The 23,267-nt window shown below is 40.2% G+C and overlaps 2 protein-coding genes across 2 annotated transcripts; one reads left to right on the top strand and one right to left on the bottom strand.

The window, feature by feature from the left end:
* Window positions 1–736: 736 nt before the first annotated feature.
* On the bottom strand, window positions 737–16,913 carry ipo4 (importin 4). Its single transcript, XM_039790926.1, has 29 exons — window positions 16,462–16,913; window positions 15,965–16,051; window positions 15,682–15,761; window positions 15,532–15,573; window positions 15,229–15,358; window positions 14,765–14,944; window positions 14,570–14,635; window positions 14,335–14,436; window positions 14,138–14,221; window positions 13,798–13,953; window positions 13,617–13,670; window positions 12,478–12,544; window positions 12,169–12,308; window positions 9,904–10,033; window positions 9,146–9,259; window positions 8,632–8,745; window positions 8,278–8,401; window positions 8,005–8,116; window positions 6,683–6,813; window positions 6,502–6,579; window positions 6,162–6,219; window positions 5,624–5,729; window positions 5,094–5,287; window positions 4,920–4,973; window positions 4,393–4,518; window positions 2,473–2,699; window positions 2,223–2,355; window positions 1,543–1,699; window positions 737–1,267 (listed from the first exon to the last, which is right to left on the bottom strand). The coding sequence occupies exons 1-29, from the start codon at window positions 16,525–16,527 to the stop codon at window positions 1,137–1,139; spliced, it is 3,243 nt and encodes a 1,080-aa protein (XP_039646860.1). The 5' UTR covers window positions 16,528–16,913; the 3' UTR covers window positions 737–1,136.
* A 3,668-nt stretch (window positions 16,914–20,581) lies between these two features.
* Window positions 20,582–22,762, top strand: nanog (nanog homeobox). The gene is made up of 4 exons (XM_039789705.1): window positions 20,582–21,000; window positions 21,558–21,895; window positions 21,988–22,125; window positions 22,394–22,762. The coding sequence occupies exons 1-4, from the start codon at window positions 20,595–20,597 to the stop codon at window positions 22,760–22,762; spliced, it is 1,251 nt and encodes a 416-aa protein (XP_039645639.1). The 5' UTR covers window positions 20,582–20,594.
* The last annotated feature ends 505 nt before the right edge of the window (window positions 22,763–23,267 follow it).

Raw genomic sequence — 23,267 nt, 5'->3', positions numbered from 1 at the left:
CCCCCGGCCCTGATTGGTGCATCTGAACAGGGAGCAGTGGATTTTTGCAAATCATGTAGTTCTTCTCAAACATAGGGGCAGTTTCAGCAAATATGACAGAAAGTTAGTTTTGTAAGTCCTACCTACTGCACCTTTAATGTGAATCCACAAGCTGGCCATTAAGGCTAACAGAGGTTCAACTAGTCCACAGCAAAGCACATTTTTAACTCCATTTTGATTCGATTAGGAGGATTCAAACTAAGTGTCGGCAGTTTCTCTTTCTACAGCGAGGCGAGGTTAAATGGTTTGACATTAACTGCATGCCGAAACTTGCCAGCGTTGTAGCATCATGTTACTTTTTTTTATAGCATTTGTAAAAAATCTCTTGCACTTGTCAAATATGTGTTGTAGGATACTGTTGAGTAGTTTTTGATAGGCTGAGCAGAAATAGCACGGATAGAGACGGAAAGGTTACTGCTGCATACAGTTTCAGGCTGGGCTGCTTTAAGCATCAACAGTAGTAAGTGCTGTTGTTTTTTTTAATAACAACTGCATGTGGTGTATTAGCTTTAGTGTGTCCAGTCAGTCAGGGACCTCTGGGGGTTCTTATAGCTGTATTTCTGCCAGAGTTCACACAACACACCGCTGCAGAGTTTGCCATTTAGAGAAAACCCTTTGTAAGCAACAGATATTCTCTGAGTAAGGCAACGCTAAGAGAAAACACATAAAGAAAAAAAAAAAGTAAAGTACACTGAAATTGGAACAAAAAATTACATTTATCAGGCGATCAAATTCATTGCTTTACACTCAGATAGCAAAGCCAGAAGTCAGTCCAAACAGTGGCAGAAATGGGACAGTAGCAATTCATAGTGGCACATTCTAGAAATAACAGGAAAACAAAATACAATGCTAACAATACAGGATGGTAAACAGTACATAACTCTTAAAATAATAAAACTTCAACATAGCATGTGTTTAAGCAAATAAATTAAAAGTTAATACTTAGAGGCATAACTGCAAAATGTGATAATAACTAGTAGAATGCTTGAAGTGCTTAGATCATTTACACCACAAAGAACTGTCCCATTTTCTACCTACAGTATAAAAATGTATGGTTTTGGCTGGCTATTACACAAGAGTGGAAGGATGTGTGTGGGCTACGAGGCAGAGATGGCGACACTGAGTTTGGCCTGCTGCTCTCCAGGAAGTGAGGTCACAGCTTTTTGGAAGTCTGCAGAGTGCTGCTGGGCAAATTGTTTTATCAGCATGGCCAAAGTGTTCTGGGTTTCTGTGGAGAAGAGACAAAATAAAAGTTTAGGGATGACAGAAATACAGCAACATTGCAACAGAATGTTGATACGAGTACTGTGCAGTGACTGCCTGAAGATGCTCAATGAGTGGAAAATAGTATGCCAGCTGTACTATGTTTTTCAGTAACTTCAGATGCACAAATAGCTTGAACACTAAACAGTTACAGCATTCAGTTTAAGTTAGTGCCTTTTCAGTGCAATCCAAGAAAAACAGGACACTGAAAATGCTGCCTGGTACCAAAGAAATCTTTACCTTCATCAACATTCTTGTTGCCAAGGACATGACTGGAAGCAGCAACTATGGGCTTCATTAGCTGCACAACCTGAAAAAGGAAAATAAGTAAGTAACAATGTTTAAGATTGGTGTCCAAGTCCATGGACCAAATACACACAATGATGAGAAACCACAAGTTTCAGGATCTTCATCGAAGCATGGGATGTTTGTAAAAATCAAGAGAGAATCAAGAGAGTTGAAATATGCTGTATGCATGCATAATATGATGTAGTAATACTGTATAAACATCACAAAATGTAATAAAAAAATGATTGAAAGATTGGCCTGATAGTGGTTTTTATAAAGCATGTGTTGAGGTCATTCTAAAGTTGTATTTTTTTTTTAAAAAAATTTTTTTTTTTTTTTTTTTTTTTTTTATTTTTTTTTTTTTTAAAATTTTAAAAAAATAAAAAAAATTTCCCTTTTTTTAAAATTTTTTTTTTAAGAGGGATTTTTTTTTTTTTTTTTTTTTTTTTTTTTTTTTTTTTTCTAAATTTTTATAGGATATACCAGGTGTGAAGTTCATTGTACCAGAGCATGGCATGTTTTTGTGTAGAGCATAGCTCGCTCAGTTACATGGTTTTGTTGGTGTAGAGTCAGCATAAAGAGATTACTTGTGGTGGCTAAAAGGAATACTATCTATCCATTATACTATTTACCTGCTCCAGAGGGACAGCATCCACATTGCTCATGATCATCCTGCAGAGCGCGGCACACAGGTTGTCAATCACCCTGAGGTCTGACTCTTTGGTCAGCATGTTGGAAAACACAGACAGCATCATGGGATAGTCTCTGGAACACGTTAACTAAGGAACAACTGTGTGTAATGTTTGCTTTTAGAAATTAGGCATCAATACACAACACACATCCACACTTGCAAAAGCACACACACACACGTAAGAAGGATACGATACACAGATGGGTCCAGTTGCCTGGGCAAGACATCCCAGTCCAAACACGCTGTTGTTGCGAACCTCTGGATCACTGTCCCTCACTCCAGCCACCAGCACGGGAAGCAAACGATTGGACAGCCGGCCTGCCACTCCCTGGCCCCCGGACACGCTCATAAGGGACTGCAGGATTTCTCCAATGGTACCCACAGAGAAGGACCGGTCAGCCACGGTGCATGTGGATTTCTTTTGAAGGAGAAAGGCAATTAATTAGTGTTACACTGACCACAAAAGGACTCATCAAAAGGCATTACTCTGTGGCAATACACATTGGCTAAATATCAAAAGGATTGTACCATTCAGTGCTGTAGTCCAGTCACCAACGGTTGTGTCCAAGTCAAGTCCCGAGTCCCCAGTGTTCGAGTCCAAGTCAGAGTCACGAAAGAAGAGTCTGAGTCCAGTCACCATTACCTGAGATCTAGTCTCGAGTCCTAAAGAAGAGTCTGAGTCCACATCCCTCTGTATCTTTCTAATGTGAACATGTAGTAAGGGGCACGCATCATAAACTGCAGTCGCAAGTGGAGAGCACACACCCCGCCCCTGTATGAAACAGTTACAGGCTAAATATATATCAATAGCTTATATCACATTTTTATGACCTATTACCAGGGTTGGGTATTGTTTTTTTCTTTTCCGATACCAGTATTTTTTTTAAATGGTGCCGGTGCCTAAACGGGGCCTGAACAGATACTATAAAGTGCATTTTCAGGTTCATAATTGTATTTAGAGGTTGTACCAGAATAGGTTTACATGGTTTAATTTTAAAAAAAACACTATATTTTTTGTTTTACTGCACATTGCTGCAGCTCCTCTTTTCACCCTGTGTGTTGAGCTCTCTGTTTTAGCTACCGAGTGAGGCATCTCACTTCTGTACCATCTTTGTTGGGAGCCGCACATGCACAGTAGCTAGGTAAGGACTACTAGCCAGTCAGAAGCAGAGTATGAGGGAGTGCCATACTAACAGCTAAGCGAGCATTATAACGTGCGTTACAAACCTCCTTGACAACATAAACGCTCACATCAGACGTCGGTCACCGTGAGTATTGACTGTCAGAGTCCCATGGTGGGATAACTTACTGCTGCAATTTTTTAACATTACATCAAGTAAGCAAACACCAGGAAAACACAGCAGAGCCAGCCCCTGACCTCACAACAGCTGCAACAGGGAATTCAACTCAAGTTGGTAAGCCAGCTAGCGACTTTATTTGTTAACGTTGTTGTTAATTGTTTGTTCGCTTGTCAACATTACCAGTTAGCTCATGTAGCCTGTTTAATGTTACCGTTACATTTAACGCTATCTATTCAAGTCAGCATCAGCCGACGATAGCGTCCTAACATTACGTTCGTACGAGTCAAAACTCTGCAACAGTTCAATCATGTCACGGACGTTACCGCTTAACGTTACTTACTCCTCTTCACCCCCTTATGGGAAATAAGGCTGCAAAGAGATCACTCCATCGCATTTATTCCTGGCAACATGCAGGCAGCTCATCCAACTTTTAGAAACACCAGCTAGCAGGGCCGTTTGGAGCTTTTTGAGGGCCTGAAGGACAGCACTGTTGCTGCCAACTTGGCCTTTGTTTGTGTTGTGACCGAGTCACCGATAGTCTCTAATCTTTTCAGATGAATTTAATTAAAAAAGGTTGATGATAGTCATTTTCAAAACATTCGGTTTGTTATTTCTGTTTCAAAAAGCAGCAATACATAACATTCAAAAGTGTTCATGTGATTTTATATGAGCAGTGAAATAAATGAATGCATAATAATCGTGATAGTCGTGAAACCGTGATTATTCTTCAGACTATAATCGTACCAACAAAATCTACAAGTAAATAGACTTCTGTTAGACTCCTGTTCTTGTTAATTGTTCCAGACTCACAGCTTTACTCATGAGGAGAGGCAGCAGGTCATTGAGGAAAGGGGCAAAGTTGTCTGCAGGCACAGAAGAGGCCAGCAGAGGAATTCCCTCCCCGGCAAACTCCTGGAGCATAGCATCATACTCTGCCTGAATCAGAAAGCACATCAACACAAAGGACAATGTGTAACTGAAAGAAATAATGGGTAAAAAAGCAGCCTATAATTCAATATCTACATATTCTATATTTACAGTATCAATATATCAAATTATTTTTTTTATTTTGACTGTATTTGTGTAATGTGAGAGCATACACTTTAACCTGGATGGCTGCAAAAGAAAGTGAAACTCTTGCATTACCAATTCAACGTTCCATCCATTCAGTTTGAAAGTAATTTACATTAACATGTTGTAACCACAATAATTCATATTCATCATCACATACAATTTTGCTGTAATGTTGTGACATTCAAGATTAAATCACTTGTATGTGTAGATGGACTTTAATGTCCATGACTGTGACTTTGATATGCAGCAAGAGGACAGCCAACCTGTTGGTCTTCATCGTCAGCTTCATCACCACCACCACCATCCTGACAAACGGTCTGAACAGAGAGAAAAGAGAGGAACCAATGAGGGAGCGTTACGAGCGTTACTTCCACATTTTAGCGTCCTTAGCTATAACAAAAAAAACCTTCATCCTCATCAGCCTCCCCTCTTCTCACCTTTTTCTTGAGCACATCACGGATGACATGGCTGATCTCCTTTAGACGTTGAGGGTTTTTGAAAGCCTCCTCCTTGCACGACTTTATGACATTGTTCATGGTTTCCAGAACACCCATCACAACCTGGCGCTCATGCTCCGTTCGCACTGTTTCCACGAAGCAGGGAAGCACCACATCCAGCAACTTCAGTAGGGCTGTGTGTGTGTGTGTGGGGTGGGGTGGGGTGGGGTGGGGACGACAAGATGCACATGTATGAGGAGGAATAAAGTTAAAACTAGCAAAAAGCAACTGCATTGATACCGGTTCAACACAGTCTTACAAAAAAAGAAGTTAGCTTGTCTTCGACCTTACTGTTTGCAATTGTGTATAATCTCACAGTATACTGTATATCTGCTTAGAAACCACTTTTATTTTCTCCCTTGATGTTGATCATTAATAATGCCCACTGCAGCAGAAAGCAGCACCACCCATTTCTGCATTTCCTGTAAATAATAACAGTAGGGTAGAGTTCCTGAGAAGAGAGGCTTTACCCTGGTGGTTGGTCTCGCTGGGATTCTCCTTCCACACTTGATGCTGAGCTCGACAAAACTGGCCCATGGCTCCGAATGCTGCCCTGCGGACATCCTCGTGGGGAAACTAGGGAGACACACACAAAATGACAGAATTATGGGGTGAGAAGAGAGATTAAGCACCTGCCATTCATAAGTGTTGTTTAACAAGACACCAAGTCCCTACTATGACCAGTGGAACTAATCTAACGTTGACCCTGATTTAGAGATTGATTGATAATTAAATAATAATAATAATAATAATAATAATAATAATATAATAATAATAATAATAATAATAATAATAATAATAAACCTTTATCTAAATAAAGTAACTGTACTGGATACCTTTTAAATCTGACTTAAACTAATGATTTAAAGCATGGTAAGAGTTCAAGACTTGCATTATCAATCTATCTACGGACACTTCCATTTATAAACACAATGTACAAAGCGCCCTTCATGGCACATTGGACAGAGAAGGATGATAGGGCCGGACCAGCCAGTCAGAGTGACTTACATCTCTCATCTCGTAAACCTGCTGAAAGCTGGACTCCAAGAAGGGCTGGAAGGCAGCACTTTCATGGGAAACACAGCAACACAAGTTAAAATACACACATGTATGCACACAAAAGTGTCTGATATAAAATTAGTACTACACCGTTTTAAAGAACATATGACAAAATTAGAACAGAAAAGAAATGTCAAACTATTCATCGACACTACCTAAAAGATAACTGCACATGTACTACTCTGAGTTGCTGTAATACAGTTTCTGAGAATAGAGTCAGACTAGAAGAGAAATACAAGAAGCGTCATATAAATGCCGAGACTAGATCCCCTGTAAATATCTATGTTACCCAGTGCTGAATGCAATCTCTCCCAGTGCATCACAGGCATCCTCCTTCTCATCGATGTAGGCGTTTTCCACACTGAACCTGAGAGTTGGATAGACATGGTATCAGACGGAGTGAGCGCAAACGTTTGCTCAGGGATAGTAAATATACTTGCGTGTATGTTTGTATGTGTATGTGACCCCACCCTGCAACATCATGGATATCTGTCTCCGGCTCATCTTCCAGAAATTCATCTGTATCTTTTTGTCCTTCGTTATCGTCATCATCGTCATCATCATCCAGCAGGACAAATGTCTTGTCCTCCTCAATGTGGGCCTGATGAAAAGACAGAGGAAGAGGATGCTCAGTGAAATGCCGTATTATTATTTATATTACTAGTGGTGATCTTTCAAAATGTTCCCGTTTTAAACGGGCCGATTGCTTGGCCTGTGGTATTTCTCTAGAACCATTGTACCCCAAAATTACTTACAGAAGGACCCCAAAGCACCTAATATGCAACCAATTCTACTTTGGAAGAAAATATTGTACTACTACACTACTATACTGGCTTTTGTTTGATATCTAGTATTGGCAAAATGACTTTTTTATAGAGTTTCCTCTTAGCAAAAAGTGAACACTCTTCCGCTGCTGTACACAGCGTTGTCAACAGCTTGCTGCGTGTGACGTCTTTTGCGCAGCAGAGGTTTTTTTTTTGTTGTGATTTTTTTCCTCTGCAGCAGTCTCGTCCACTTCATATCTTTATAATGGAGCTAACCGGAGCTAACCGAAGCTAATCGTTGCTGACCGAGCCTTTAGTTGTTCTCCGTTCCCGTATTCATTAACAGTATTTATGGTCAGTTGTTTAAATAACAGAAATCTGATCAGATGAGATCTTAATGAGTGCAACACAGACATGTATAATACTAAACAGAGTATTTAGGATCCTCAAAACGCTTAAACAAAAAAAACCGAACAATGATTCATAAACAAAATGATAAAGAATTAACTTGATTTAACAGAAGTTAGGAGAAGACAGTGTTGAGATTTATAATATCATAACTGTCTGTATGGATCATAGTATAGTTTTAAATTGAAGTTGTCAATACATATAACATTTGGCTCCAGGTATTTTATCTGCTGAACCACAACATTTTACAAACCAACCAGATTGAACTGACATCAAAGGCTACTTCATCTGTATCATCTTTTAGTCTGATATGTTTATTATGCAAATAGTTATTTATTTCTAAATTATCCGTTAATGTTGTAGTCATTGTTTTCAATAAATAGTTAATAAACCTGTTTGACTAGTTTATTACTGAATCCAGCACCACAAGTAAATTCTTAACCTGTGGGAAACACCGAATGCTATCCAAACTGCTTCAAATTACAAACCCCAAGTGGGGCTGGGTACCAAGGAAGTAGATTGGATGAACAGTTGACCTGAGATATTACAAAGACACACACAGATTTTTTAGAGAGATGAACATCTTGTAGGTTACATAGTGTTGTATGTATGCTTCATACCGTAATGCCTTCATTGGACTTGAGGGCGAGCAGCATGACTGTTGTAATGGCCGGGAGGTGAGGAGTCAGGCAGTCCGGGCTGACTGTGGATACAGCAGAGTAGAGACTGTACCTGAAGGACAGAAGCACAGAGGGAGACTTTTTTATTTATGTATTTATTTATTTTCCTTCAGTTTATCTTAAACTAACAGACTGTATGTGGGGACTGGTCAAGTGAGTGGAGACAAAAAATTTAAAAAAACTTCAAACATTTACACACACTGAGTTACATACGTGCAGCGTCTCAAGTCAGGGTCATCAATGGTGTCGGTGAGGTTGAGGCCCAAACGAACACACTCTGCAGCAAGAGGACTGAAGACATCTTTGCCAATGGTACGGGCCAGCACAGAGAGTGTATCTAACAGCAACAACAACAAAGGGTCAACATCAATTCATTCATGCTGTCGAGTTTGGTGTTGCAATTTAAAAATATATATATGTTGGCATAACAAGAGTAAAACAAAACCTACATTATCACAAGATCTATGTATGACAAAATGCCACCAGGGTCAAGTGGGAAAAATAGTTTCTTCTAAATATACATCACAACTTCTTCCTTTTACTTTGCAAATCTCTGTGATTACATACCCAAGGACTGAGTTTGCAGAGACCTCATTTCCTCTGTGGTGGTAGTCAGGAAGCCCTTCAGGCTTTCAATAACTGGAGGGAAGTAGGGAACCAGCAGCTCCTTGGCGGCATTGGCTGATAAGACAGTGATTCACAATGGGGCTTACATCACTTCACTTTGATCCCAAGAGTAACATTATCTCCGCAAGTTTGTTTCATAGTGGACCAAGTATTGCAGGATAACATTACACCAACAACCCAACTTTATGTTTTTATTTTATTTTTTATTTATTTATCTCTCTCTCTGGAAACACATCCCTAAGCCAAATTAACCTATAGACTTGCAAACTGAGGCTCAAAGTCATACTATTATGACTTTTACAATCTCCTTGTGTTTTTTATTTTTTTTTTAAGTGTCTGAAGGTGGACCAAAACTGAACACTGCTAAAGTGAGTTATAAGCTTAACATTTAGCTTACATAGTAAGCCTGAAAAATTGCATGATTGCATCTGATGAATCTTTGACATCTTCTTACCTATGGCACCTATAGCAGACACAGCAAGCTCTTTTATCTTGAGGTTTTCCGTGTTGTTAAGGGCAGACAACATAGTTTCCATGAGTGTGGGCAGGTAGGGTTCAATATCTGCTCCTGTTTAACCAAAAAGAAAGAGAAGAAAGCATGTAGACCCTATTCTGACAAGAATTACAGCCTAGCTGTTCTAGTTCATCAACCAGCCAAGTTGCAGTTTACATTCATTTCTGTCAAGACTCAAAACATATGTAGCGAAGACTTTGAAGCAATTTGATAAAAAGGTAATTAGCGAATTTTTGACGAAACATGGATGCTTGACACACATTTTCAACCCGGCAGCACAGAAGATCTATACAGTCAGCAGTTTTATTTCAATTCCAATTCAGTATCCAACCAAATGTGAAATATGGTCAAAATCTCCCCTTCGCTTCCTGAGAAAAGCGTTTTTGCACAACATTATGACGTCACAGTGAAGTTTTTTTTGGATATAAAATGTCATAACTTCATTATTTAATCCTATTGAAAAATTTGCGTGAAATGTCATAATCAGTTCAGACCTTGGGTCCAAGTGGAGTTTTGTGCCAAATTTGAAGAATTTTAACCTTTTCAATACCAGATCATCTGTATAACACACGTTTGTTGGTTTGTTGATTTGTTGTTGTTTTTTTACTGGTTCATGGGAAGGCTGTTTCCTCTTATAGGGAGCAAGGTATGCAGGCATACTGTGCCAGTCATTGAATAAACCTTTTTTTTAAGCTTACCTAGGTTCTCCATGAAGTTCTCCAGGGCATAAAAGGCCTTGGTGACATGACCAACCTTGGCCTGGTTCAAGGACGAAAGGTAACCCAGCAACAAAGGCATCAACTCTGCACAGTACTTGCTCACTTCAGGCTGGGAAGAATAGTTTGTAAAAAGAAATTAAGAACAGAAACTAGACTAATTCAGTTTGAAATAAGAACATTTTGTATTCTGTTAAACTATAGATATACAGTGCCTTGCGAAAGTATTCGGCCCCCTTGAACTTTTCGACCTTTTGCCACATTTCAGGCCTCAAACATAAAGATATAAAACTGTAATTTTTTGTGAAGAATCAACAACAAGTGGGACACAATCATGAAGTGGAACGAAATTTATTGGATATTTCAAACCTTTTAAACAAATAAAAACTGAGAAATATTGTGTTGTAAAATTATTCAGCCCCCCCCTTAAGTTAATACTTTGTAGCGCCACCTTTTGCTGCGATTAAAGCTGTAAGTCGCTTGGGGTATGTCTCTATCAGTTTTGCACATCGAGAGACTGACATTTTTGCCCATTCCTCCTTGAAAACAGCTCGAGCTCAGTGAGGTTGGATGGAGAGTGCTGTGAACAGCAGTTTTCAGTTCTTTCCACAGATTCTCGATTGGATTCAGGTCTGGACTTTGACTTGGCCATTCTAACACCTGGATATGTTTATTTGTGAACCATTCCATTGTAGATTTTGCTTTATGTTTTGGATCATTGTCTTGTTGGAAGACAAATCCCGTCCCAGTCTCAGGTTTTTGCAGACTCCATCGAGGTTTTCTTCCAGAATGGTCCTGTATTTGGCTCCATCCATCTTCCCATCAATTTTAACCATCTTCCCTGTCCCTGCTGAAGAAAAGCAGGCCCAAACCATGATGCTGCCACCATCATGTTTGACAGTGGGGATGGTGTGTTCAGGGTGATGAGCTGTGTTGTTTTTACGCCAAACATAACGTTTTGCATTGTTGCCAAAAGTTCGATTTTGGTTTCATCTGACCACAGCACCTTCTTCCACATGTTTGGTGTGTCTCCCAGGTGGCTTTTGGCAAACTTTAAACGACACTTTTATGGATATCTTTAAGAAATGGCTTTCTTCTTGCCACTCTTCCATAAAGGCCAGATTTGTGCAGTATACGACTGATTGTTGTCCTATGGACAGAGTCTCCCAGCTCAGCTGTAGATCTCTGCAGTTCATCCAGAGTGATCATGGGCCTCTTGGCTGCATCTCTGATCAGTCTTCCCTTGTATGAGCTGAAAGTTTAGAGGGACGGCCGGGTCTCGTCAGATTTGTAGTGGTCTGATACTCCTTCCATTTCAATATTATCGCTTGCACAGTGCTCCTTGGGATGTTTAAAGCTTGGGAAATCTTTTTGTATCCAACCGCTTTTAAACTTCTCCCAACAGTATCTCGGACCTGCCTGGTGTGTTCCTTGTTCTTCATGATGCTCTCGCGCTTTACACGGACCTCTGAGACTATCACAGAGCAGGTGCATTTATACGAGACTTGATTACACACAGCTGGATTCTATTTATCATCATTAGTCATTTAGGTCAACATTGGATCATTCAGAGATCCTCACTGAACTTCTGGAGAGAGTTTGCTGCACTGAAAGTAAAGGGGCTGAATAATTTTGCACGCCCACTTTTTCAGTTTTTTATTTGTTAAAAAAGTTTGAAATAGCCAATGAATTTCGTTCCACTTCATAATTGGGACCCACTTGTTGTTGATTCTTCACAAAAAATTACAGTTTTATATCTTTATGTTTGAGGCCTGAAATGTGGCAAAAGGTCAAAACGTTCAAGGGGGCCGAATACTTTCGCAAGGCACTGTACATGTGTAAAAAATAAGTAACCAGTACTCCCATGCCAAGGAATGCGATATTGTACTGAAATGTATATCCTCTCCTACATACACAGTCCCAAGTCTGAACTGTGAGCATTCAACTGTATAAATATATCAAATATCGAAATATTGCAAATAATATCTATTTATGAACATGTTTTCGTTAAAGTAAGTGGCTCGTTTAAAAAGGCACAGTTTGCAAATACGGGGTGTGTGCATTTTTCTGTGGATTGAGCATTTTGATACATTCACAGTATTAACATAGCACCTCGACCTGCTTTATAATAAACAAAAAAAGAAAATCTCACTTTTGACAATATGGGGCCTTTAAAAGCAAAATATTAACATGTAAGCAAAGGCAAAAAAGGTATGTACCATTTTACATGTTGCTGTGTTGAATTACCTGTAAATGTTCAGAGAACTGTCCCAGGGCAAAAAGGCCGGCACTGCGCACCACCTGATTACTGTCAGAGAGACTCTGGCACACTGTCTGCAGCATTGACGACAGCAACCTAACATCGACAGATATAAAAGGTGAAGTTACTCAAATCATGTTGATTTTTCCAAAGTCAGCCAACAGACATTTTTTTTTTTTTTTTTTTTTTTTTTTTTTTAATTTTTTTTTTTTTTTTTTTATTTTTTTTTTTTTTTTTTTTTTTTTTTTTTTTTTTTTTTTTTTCTTTATTTATCTGTGTGATTGATATGGTTGTGCAAACGGCGCTAACACACAAGTTCATAGCCTTTTTGTCACTGGCAAGGCAGGTCTTGGCAAGAGGCATCTAAAACACAAGACACAATGTAATACATGGCCACAAGCATAGGGTTGGGTACCGCATTCTGTACTTTTTTGGGTACCGACTGAATAACGACGGTACTACCAAGGACTGATTCACATTAAATCCAACAGTGCCAAATTCCGGTAACTGAGAGCATGTAAGTGCGAGCTTATCTGTCCTCTCTGCATGGTGACAGAGAGCGGGGCTACAAAACACACACAGAGCAGTGGTGCGAACGGAGCGAAATGATGTCACCTCAGCAGTTTGTTTAAGTCACAGTGAGACACGGCAATGCCGGTAAAGCGGTTGCAAGTGTGGTTACACTCAACGCAGACAGCGTTCGCTGCAATACTGTATAATGGCGAGCCGAAAGCGGCATATGCCCTGGTGACAGACTGACAGGCTGGAGGTTGTAAGGCAATGCAACTATATTTCTATAGCACATTTCAGCAACAAGGCAATTCAAAGTGCTTTACCTAAAACATTAAAAGAGAAATTAAAAAGAGATAGAAAATAACAGGCTAAAATAGAATGAAATACAAATACAAGAATAAAAGTTCCAGTGCCGTGTAAGAAATTATTTTTATTGATTTAATAGGTTGTAGGGACGGGTTTGGGAGAGGAGAGGGAGGTGTTGTGTTTTGCGTGGTGTGTAAAATGTTCAAGTCAGGACTTTTACTTAATGCATGTTATTTAAATGCACATTGCTGTTTTAAAGATTCATCAAGACCCAAACAAAAACCTAAAAAAGAAAGTTCATTTGGGTTTTTTTTCTATAAAAATTCATTTTAACAATTTGACAATTTATGTGGTTCATAGTGGGATTCATAATATCGCTCCCCGAATAGAACGTTGAGGTTAAGACTATGTGAAAATACATTTATTAATCACATATTATTATGCTGTGTTAAAAAAAAATTCCATGACTTTTCCAAAACTTTCTGAGTCTTTTTATGTTTCCAAAACCTTTCCAGGCCTGGAATTTGCATTTTTCAAATTCCACAACTTTTCCAGGTTTTTTCAAAACGTATGAACCCTGAACATATCTGTTAACATCAACATCCAGATGACTTACCAGTTGTTGAAACAGTTTCTCTGGGGGCATATGGAGGGCCATAGTGTCAATTATCTGTAAATACAGCAAAAACAATTCATCAAGATTAAGCTTTCTTGCAACTCCAATGAATCTACTTAAGTTGTTGCAAAGTATATTTTCTTACACAACAGAAGAACACATTGTATATCAACACAAATACCTGAGCAGCACAGTGTTTGGGATTGTCATTGTCTGTGCCGTCTCCGCTGTCATCCTCCTCATCCTCTGGGTCATGCTCCCCAGGTGGGGGAGCTGCAATCAGCACAGGGAAAATGGTCTGCAGGATGGGGTTCAGCAGCTTCTGCTTCAGCACCGTCTACAAAGTAGATAAAATTAAGATTTTTTTTATTTAGTCTATATATAATGTTACAAAGCTAAACACTTCGTAGTTGGCCAGTAAAGCAGAAAGTAGAAATCTTCCATCTTTTGTTTCAAATGACTCATACCTGTTCTTGAGCCTTGTTACTAATTTATTTATAGTAACATATGGTTTATTTTACCTTGCTCTTCAGCTTGATGAGGAAGGCAATACAAGAGAGTGCTTTCACCCGCAGAGAGTCACTCAGTGTGGTGTCACTGCCCACCTGACACAAACATTGATATTGAACATGTTATAATCTGTCAATTCTGAAATTAAAATAAAATTCACAACACAACAGTGGGAAGTAAAGACAGAATTCAGACATTCAGCTCCCACCTCCAAGCAGAAGCGGACAATCTCAGAAACATGAGGGACGATGATGGACACCTCACTCTCCATGAGCTCATTAAACACCTCCATGGCCTCGCTGGCTTGGCCCTGTGCAAACACAGACAAACGTAATAATTCGACAGGTCTGAGTGATTCATACCCTTAAATTAATTTAACTGGCAACAGAAACAGGATTACTTGTTTAAAAAAAATAAAAAATAAAAAACATACTACAATTTACCTGATCTGCCTTGATGAGGTGTTTCAAAGCGACAATCAGATTTGGGATGATAGAACGCATCAGGTTCTGTAAGGCAGCAATGTGTCACATCGGTCATTAAAAAGTGTATACATCTTTCCCATTTGTAATGTTTTGAATGTCTATATACTATTTGAAAACTGTTGCTGCCAAATGTCAAAGTTAAAACTGCCTCACCATCTCTTCTGAGCCAGTGTATGCAGTAATGGCTGTAAGGGCGAGGATGCAGTAGTACAAAGCTGTCGGGTTGTTGTGGTCCTGCAGTACAGTACTAAACAGCTGTAGCAGCTGGCAGTAGTGAGGCTTGAAAGGCTCAGGATTGGACTCCATCACCTTATTCAGCAGCAGGAGGCCAACCTGTTAGGACAGAAGAGCGTTGATATTCCAAGGCTGTGATTGACGAAGATCGTGTTATACAATCTAACAGGAGACTGAAGTAGTTAAACAACCCCAAACAAACTGTAACTCTTAGGTCATGAAATGAAAAATGCAATACACCACAGCTGTAGCCACAGATTGCAAATTAGACTAGAGGTGTTCAGCAATCATTTGAAGGTCCTAATGAAAATAATAAGTTAACTGTTAAATTAGTAGATAAATGAACCGTATCTAAATTCGTAGGTGTTACATGAAGCCTGTACCTGTCGTTCATGAGGGTTGCTGCTCTTGGTGGATTGATTGAGAAACTGCAGCAGGGCAGGCCAGCGGTCTGGTGTTTCATGTTTGACCATAACTGCGCACAGTTGGGAGAGTGAATGCTGCACTGTGTGCCTGCAAAATTGATTTATAGATTTAGTTCAGGCTCATTCCTATGTCACATGTGTATGGCTGCATATGGCCATACACACTTGAGATAACATTTTATATGTCAGCGTCATTTACAACACATACAATCTGGTTAATTGAAGACACAATAAGTTAATTAAATAAACCGAATAGCTTACTCTGTTTCCTGCATGAAGGCCTGCAGCACCACCGCCTTAAGGCTGCATGAATGAATAAGGGCAAACATCACAATTACAACTTATTTTCAACTTAATTTCAACTATAACTGGGTGTAGTGTAAATTCGTCAATGAAAACAAATCTGTGAACCTTTCTCTATCATTAGGGATAATTTTTTTCCAGTGTTTCTTCACTCTCATCCTCAGCATCACTGCAGCTGACTGACGAATCTAAGATGTACAATCAGGTGAAGTTTACAAAGATGAAAGTACACAAGGACAAATGCTGATACCCATCACTCGCTATTTACACACACACACACACACACACACACACACACACACACACACACACACACACACACACACACACACACACTGGAAATTATACTTATCCAATAGTATAAAACATTCTTTCACTGCTCACACAATACCTGAGGGTTTTGGGAGCCACTCATGACAGCACATAGTGCTGGTATAATGGCTGGGTCTTTGAAAGCCTGTTTCAGCTGGGCGGTGGCCTAAAAGGGGGACAAAAGAAGTCTGACCAAGTTAGACTGGCTGCCACAAAGCTACATTATTGCAGAAATCACAGGACACAAACGTACATTACAAAATGCAGCCAACTGACTCAGCCCGAGGCCTGAATTAATTTTTTTTGGAACTAAGTTTAAGTTATCTAACGTTACATGACATCTAATAACGTTAGAACACATTGGTGCTGTAGCTAGATATATCATGACCAACTGCTTGACAGTCAGTCGGCCGTTTATTGCCAGACGTTTATTTCGCTAGCTTAACGTTACTTCGATAACCGTTAGTTAACGTTAACTGTTAGTTTTCAAACTTGTCGTCTGTCTAACAAACTAGCTAGCTAGAAACGTAGCTAAATGCTAACTTGAAAAAAAGTTATTTGTGGCTTTAACGTTACCTGCTGAATGGCAGCATTATCGGGCTGTGTCAGCTGTAAAAGAATTCGCTCAAGTTCCTCGGTCATCTTGACAGCTCAGAACAAACGTTACCACCTTTAGTTAACCTGTTGTGACCGTTAGCGGTACTATTTCTAATTAACCGGTTTAGATAAACGAGTTGTCCTTCTGTGTTGTGGTTACCAACGGTGTCCCAAGTATGTTACAGCTGTCAAATATGTAAAGAGAGCCTCTCTGGGTAGGTCTTATAGCTAGCTAGCTACCAAATTTGCTGTAAAAAAAAAAAAAATCTCTTTTAAAAAAGTCGGATACGTATGAAGCTATCAAGCCGAAAAGGAGAGTCTGACAGATTCGAACCCCCTAGCTCGGTCTGGTCCGTTTAGGCTTCAACTGCCAGCACGCGGAGCAGAACCGGCCAGGAGTTCCATGTGAGTTGAGTTAAAGGGACCTGCTGCTATCAGTTTGCATTCAGTCTGACAAAAACAAACAGCGCCTCCCAGCGGAGAGGAGGGCGTAGTGCAAATCTAAAAGTGGTGGGCAAGTAACTGAGATATTTATGGCAGTTGTCGTGCAACATTGAGTTACTTATACATAGACCTACTTTAGTATTATCAAAGCTTGGTATTATACTAAATGGTATGCTACTTTATACGTTTACGTCACTACATTTAAAAGATATTGTACTTTTTATTCCAGTACATTAATCTGACAGCAATATTACTCACTTTGCAGACTTTAAATACCAAAAATTCACTCAATTACAAGTTTAGTTATACCTAGCTAAAACTGATGCAGTCTAATATATCTGCCCTGCAAGCATACCTTCATGAAAATTATAATATATTATAATTTTCGAACTTTTTAGAGAGGTGTTGATTTAAGTGTATGGTAATTTTGGAGGATGACAAAACTATCTGTTTAGCTCAGGTTTTCATGTAAAAAAATGAATATTAGCTTATATAGTTATCTCAAAATTAAATATCAGTCTCTGTTGGTCAGACTATAGTCTTCCTTTAAGACCTTCCTCCCCAGCACTGCGGAGGAGCGCCTGGCTAGTCCACACAGCATTCCGGCATGGTGCTCTGGTTTATTGGCATTTCTTTCTTTTTTTAAAAGATTCTTTTTTGGGGGCTTTTACCTTTATTATAGAGTGACAGTGGATAGCCAGGAAAGTGGGAGATAGATGGGGATGAAACGCAGCAAAGGGCAGCAGGTCGGATTCAAACCCGCGCCGCTGCAGGACTGAGCCAACATGGTGCTAACGCTCCTACTGGGTGAGCCAGAGGCCGCCCGATTGGCATTTCTTTAAATCAATCACAATCGTCATGGGCGGGACCAAGCGCCTGACAGAGCCACGGTGCCTCTGCAAACTGGCCTCAGGAAGGAACTTGTTTTGGTGGAACACGTGTACGTTCAAAAGTTGTTTTATTCGTGCAACAGAAAACCCACGACGTTCCACTTCCGGGATTGCTCCGTTGCCGCCGGAAATTCCGCCGGATTTCACTCTTTTCGGCCAGATGTCTGTTACCTTCCGCTTTCTTTGTGTTGAAATTTTTAACGCTCGTCTAATTATGAGGACTATGGTTAACTGCTCCTCAGATCTCTGCAGGGTAAATCCAGACAGCTAGCTAGACTAAATGTTTAATCTGAGTTTTCTGTTACACGACTAAAACAACTAAAAGGCACCATCTATGTCAAGTACTGATATTTGCAACATTTAGCCGATATATACTTGTATACTTACGCATTTTTAGCGCAAGGCTTAGTAATCAAGATTTTTTTACTAAGGTAAAGGACCTGTACGGTACTTATTCCACCACTGATTTATATTGCATGAAAAGTGCCTTGTGGTTGCAGTTGGGAGAAAGCTAGCCTCATTTGCACACTTTTCAGACAACAAAGGAGATACTCATGGTGTTGCATTTCCCGCCCAAAACACCCATTACCCAAAACACAACATCAGTGACTAATCTGCACTACACAAGAAAGCAAAGCTGAAGAAGCAATCATGTAATTTGAGGACAAGAAGTCAAATTCAGCATCAGTTAGTTAGATATGCTTACGCCTACCAGGTAATCAGTATTTACTGTTATACATTTATTACAGGAGGGTAAGAAAATCTACCAAGGTTTTTGCAGTAGGAAAAAAAAAATGCAAACAAACCATAATTGATTAAAATGAGCATGTTCAAATGTATGGATACTCTAAGCTTGTACACCCTTTTTTCACAGTAGCAGTGCCTCACAAATACACTTACAAAATAGAGTACAGTATGCCTAGTCGTCAGAGGCCAATCTGTTGGCCCCTTACCACATACCAATGCTACTCCTGCACAGCTGCCACTATACACACCTACACCATCAACCCCCCTCCTAAACTTCTCAGCTCATACACGATCAGACGAACACACCCTGTCGAGGCAGAGATCAGTAGAAATGCTAATGTACCCATTAGGCTCACTGTTCGCACATTATTTCAGCACTAAGTAAATCATTACCACCTCAATACAGGCAAGGAATGGGAACACAAACAAGCACTTGGATGGTAACACCTGGCTAATCTAAATCATCTTTATGAAAAGGATTGCAAATGGAGGTAAAGGCCGTTTGCATCAACATGCCCAACCCGCTGTACAGAATGGGGAAATGTTGGGCTTTGAAGCTATGGTCTGTCTTTCAACACTTATGTTCAAAGTGCAGAAATTAAAGAGTTGAATATGTTTTACTAAACATTCTGTGAAATACATTTTTAGTAAGCAGCTCCGCTGCCATAGATTTAGATTTCTCAATCATTAACAAAAATGCTGACTATGAAGTATTTGTGGTTCATAAACTATTCATGCTTGAGACCCATATGTTGTATTTAGTCCATTGATCTGGCACTGAAGCTCATGAAAACATTCTTAATCATGCAACTGGAGTCAACAGACTATTTGGAAAGCCGCTTTTGGTTACTAAGTTATGTTTTGTGAAACTGCCTGGTACACAAAACCCTTCCCTGCTTAGCTAGATCTTTTGCTGCACAGTGTATTCATCCAGGCAGGGAAGCATGTTTTGTACCAACAATCAAGATGCCATAAAAAAAAGATCATGTTTTCCTGAAATGCATTATCAGGGAGTTGCAATACTGCCCTTTTCTTGCCTTCCTTTCCTTCAAGATAGCTAAAGGTGTCCTCCCTACCCTACTAACAAACACAACCGCAAAACACCACCAGTAGTAACTATCTGAGCCTCAAAATTAATGTCTTTAAAAGAGACTTATCTCTTGATTGCAAATACTGAATTTGGGCCACACAATTAGGAGCATTTAGGCATGAGGTAACCGTGAGGTAATATGATTAAACAAATTATAAATAATCATTTAAGAATATGCATCATGCACATTATCAGATTAAATAATGTCCTTAAAAAATATTTTGACACACAAACACTCTTCAACAAAGGGCCTCAATTAGATTCCTTATCATCATGCAGGCTCATATTGTGCTCAAATAGTGCATATTCATATTACCAAACAAAATTACATTTATTGATATTACCACAAAACAATTTCCAAATTCCCATTCCAATCCACTAAAACTCGTGTAACACTGTGGGCCATTTTACTTTTCTGATCTGTGGTATTGAGACATCACTCACTAAAAAGAAAGATTCTAGATATTCAGTGTACCTATACTTTGATTTTTTAAATATAGGATGATGATATTACAGAAGTGGGTTACTTAAAAATTAACTTAACTTAATAACTTAACTTTATTTTTGCCTCCAAACTTGACAAATTAAAAGCAAAGAATAACCCTACCTATGTGGCCAATGAAATTACGTTACTGCCGCCCATGAAGGGTGAATCAAAGAGATTGGCTCAAATCAAAACACCCACCTACATACCTGCCCACAGAACGGCCACCACACCCACAATCCCACACGTCTTTATAAACAGCATCTGGAGGCTGGTGGCATTTTCATTTTTGAAGTTAGTTGGCGCTGCTTGTTTTAACTGGACAGGTCATTGCTTTTTTTGTCTTTTCAGATCTACGGGGGTGCCCACCTCCATTTTAAGCATTTTTAACACCAATACTTTTTTGGTTGTTCCATTATTTTTCTTTTTATCGCGAGACGCACATTTTGCCAGAGAGATGGCAGACTGGAAGACGCAGATAAGTTACAACTACAGCCCTTCTTACCATGCATACGCCTACGGACTCGTGTACCCACCCGGTTCAGAGCAAAACCACGCGAACCTGACTAACTGGGGAGAAGCCGGAGTCACGGATTTGAGCAACTACAATGCCGGGGTGACACCGGCCTACTACGCCACCACCGCCAGAACCCGGGAAGAGTCTTCACCTCGCAGTCCGGAGCAGCATGACCTGAACGGCCCTGGTCCCTACCAGGGCACCGGGGTCGTCTACCTCGGTGACACACAGGCAGGCCGTATGCTCCTGGCCGGACCTCCCCGGACTGCTTACGACGAACGGTCACACGAGGCCAGACGGGCCGGGAGCGATTCCACTAGTGACTCTGAGGCACACACCTCACCGGGTATGTAATTCTGATTTTAGCATTTTGCAAAGATGTTAGCTAGCTAGCTAATCATAGCAGAAAAGACCGTGGACCTTCCCTGTGCTGTTGGAACTTAACTGGAAATTAACAATAACTTAATTATAAGGTTTTGCATCAGTGCTTACATTTTCGCGTTGGTTGCTGAAAGCTATAATTTCTTCCGCCAATATTGCACCCAAAGTCCAATTCAGTTCCATCTTGGTCGTGAAAGAGATTCCCAAACATCCCGCCACTGACTTTACTGAACGCTCCTGGAAAAAGCCAAGTGGCGACATCTCGCGACAGAATCCGAGAAAGTTTAGGTTAGATATGCCTTGGAAAATGGGGCATAGTTTACATTTAATGTAAATGTGAGGCCTTGGAAAATGGGGCATAGTTTACATTTAATGTAAATGTGAGGCTCAATAAGTTTAAAAAAAAAATTTTTATTTATTTTTTTTGTAAAATGTCATCTCCTACAGTTGCTGCCAATGCTTTGGCAAATCCACGTTGACCCTGTAGCTCACCCTTCTCACAATTTGTTCCCTTTCACTTAGATTCATGGAGTTCTGGCAGCAGCCGAGAAGGAGTTCTCCCCCAGGCAGACCCTGCCACCTGGGTGAAGAAAGAACTCAACGATGAGGCAAGCAGCAGGAGCCCTGATGCCAGCAAAGATGTTTCAAGCTCAGTCATGGAAGAGCCAAGGACCTTTGCTGTCAATGAGAACGATGGCATCAAGAAGACTACTGCTGTAAATAACCCTAAAGTAAAGGCCCGTGCAGCCTTCTCAGAGATTCAGATGAATACTCTTGTCCAGCGCTTCAGTGTTCAGAGGTACCTCACCCCTGCTGAAATGAAGAACCTTGCAGAGCTGACAGGGCTGACCTACAAACAGGTGAGGCATTAAAAAGGTTGTTGGATCACAAGCACAACAAAATGTATGCATGTTCACTTTTTGATCAGCTGGGATCTCCATCTTATTTATAGGTTAAGACGTGGTTTCAGAACCGAAGGATGAAGCTAAGGAGGCACCAGAAAGACACCAGCTGGGTGTCTGAGCGCTACAACAAAGGCAGCCCGGTTCGTGGAACCATGTACACCAACATTCCCTCACATGGACAGTCTGTAAGTAGCTAGCTAAAGCATTATTTGCTCAAATGGTAAAGGCAGATAAAAGTGAGACTATTGTCCTGCCCAGGTTTCCTGTTAACTGAGAACAGAGAAAAAGCGGTTTGGACATAGAACAAGACGTCCATAATGGAGGCCTAACCGTAGTCTGGTTATGGCCTTAAAGGCGAGACGAAACAAGGTCAAAATATATGATGTGATAAAGGAGACTATATGAATTTGCTGCTTCTACTAAATTGAACTACCACTTTATTTTCCTTTTCAGTATCCGGGAGAAGCCCGGCCCCAGCTTAAAGAGCAATACAACCAGCACATGATGGAGGCAGCCTTTAAGAAAAATCCACAGAACATGGCCTTCTATCTGGCTACTATGGGCTCTGCTGCTGGATCTGCTGGCTACCCCTCCTGGGCACCTGGCACACCCCAGACTGCAGTGCCCTCCAGGCCCCAGGCAGCTGGTTGGTCCATGCCCCAGGTGGCTGGCTGGTCCAGGCACTATGAATACAATCCCAATGCCTTTACCTCAGCCAGTGACTCTGCTGAAAATGACGCTGGGCAGGACACAAGCTTTGAAGGAAAAGATGGGGAGCATGTCAACAGCAGCACAACAATGGTACATAATGCCAGCCAGTAGTCTATGTTCAGCTGCTAAGCTAATAAGCTTTTCTGTAAGTTGGTATTAAGTTTTCTGACTAGTTTGTCTTTGGCCGGTGTGTACATATTCCCTGTTCATACTCCTGTTGAAAAGAACTTTTTTTACTATGAACTTTTATTTTTATATGCAACTATTTAATGTATTGTGTGTTCCTTGCGCTTGGTGATACGAGATAGGTCCAAGTTGGATGCATTCTTTGGATTACATTGTTTTTTTTGGAACTGTTTTAAGGCCAAGTGCTGATACAGATCTGATGTGCACACTTTTTTTTTACATAAATACCAGTTCACTTTGTTTCACGAGTGTTTTTTTTTGTTTTTTTCTGAGAGCATGATTAATATTGCAATATAAATTTACAAATAACTTCTCTAATTTGATTGAATAGTGCATGTAATGCACATGTGTCAAACTCGAGGCCTGCGGGCCATATCCGGCCCCTTGCAGCTTTAGATCTGGCCCGTGTATATATCAATTTGGGTTCACA

This window comes from Perca fluviatilis, chromosome 22, assembly GCF_010015445.1.
Source record: "Perca fluviatilis chromosome 22, GENO_Pfluv_1.0, whole genome shotgun sequence".
Lineage (NCBI taxonomy): Eukaryota > Metazoa > Chordata > Actinopteri > Perciformes > Percidae > Perca > Perca fluviatilis.
This window is presented reverse-complemented; position numbering and strand designations above follow the sequence as displayed.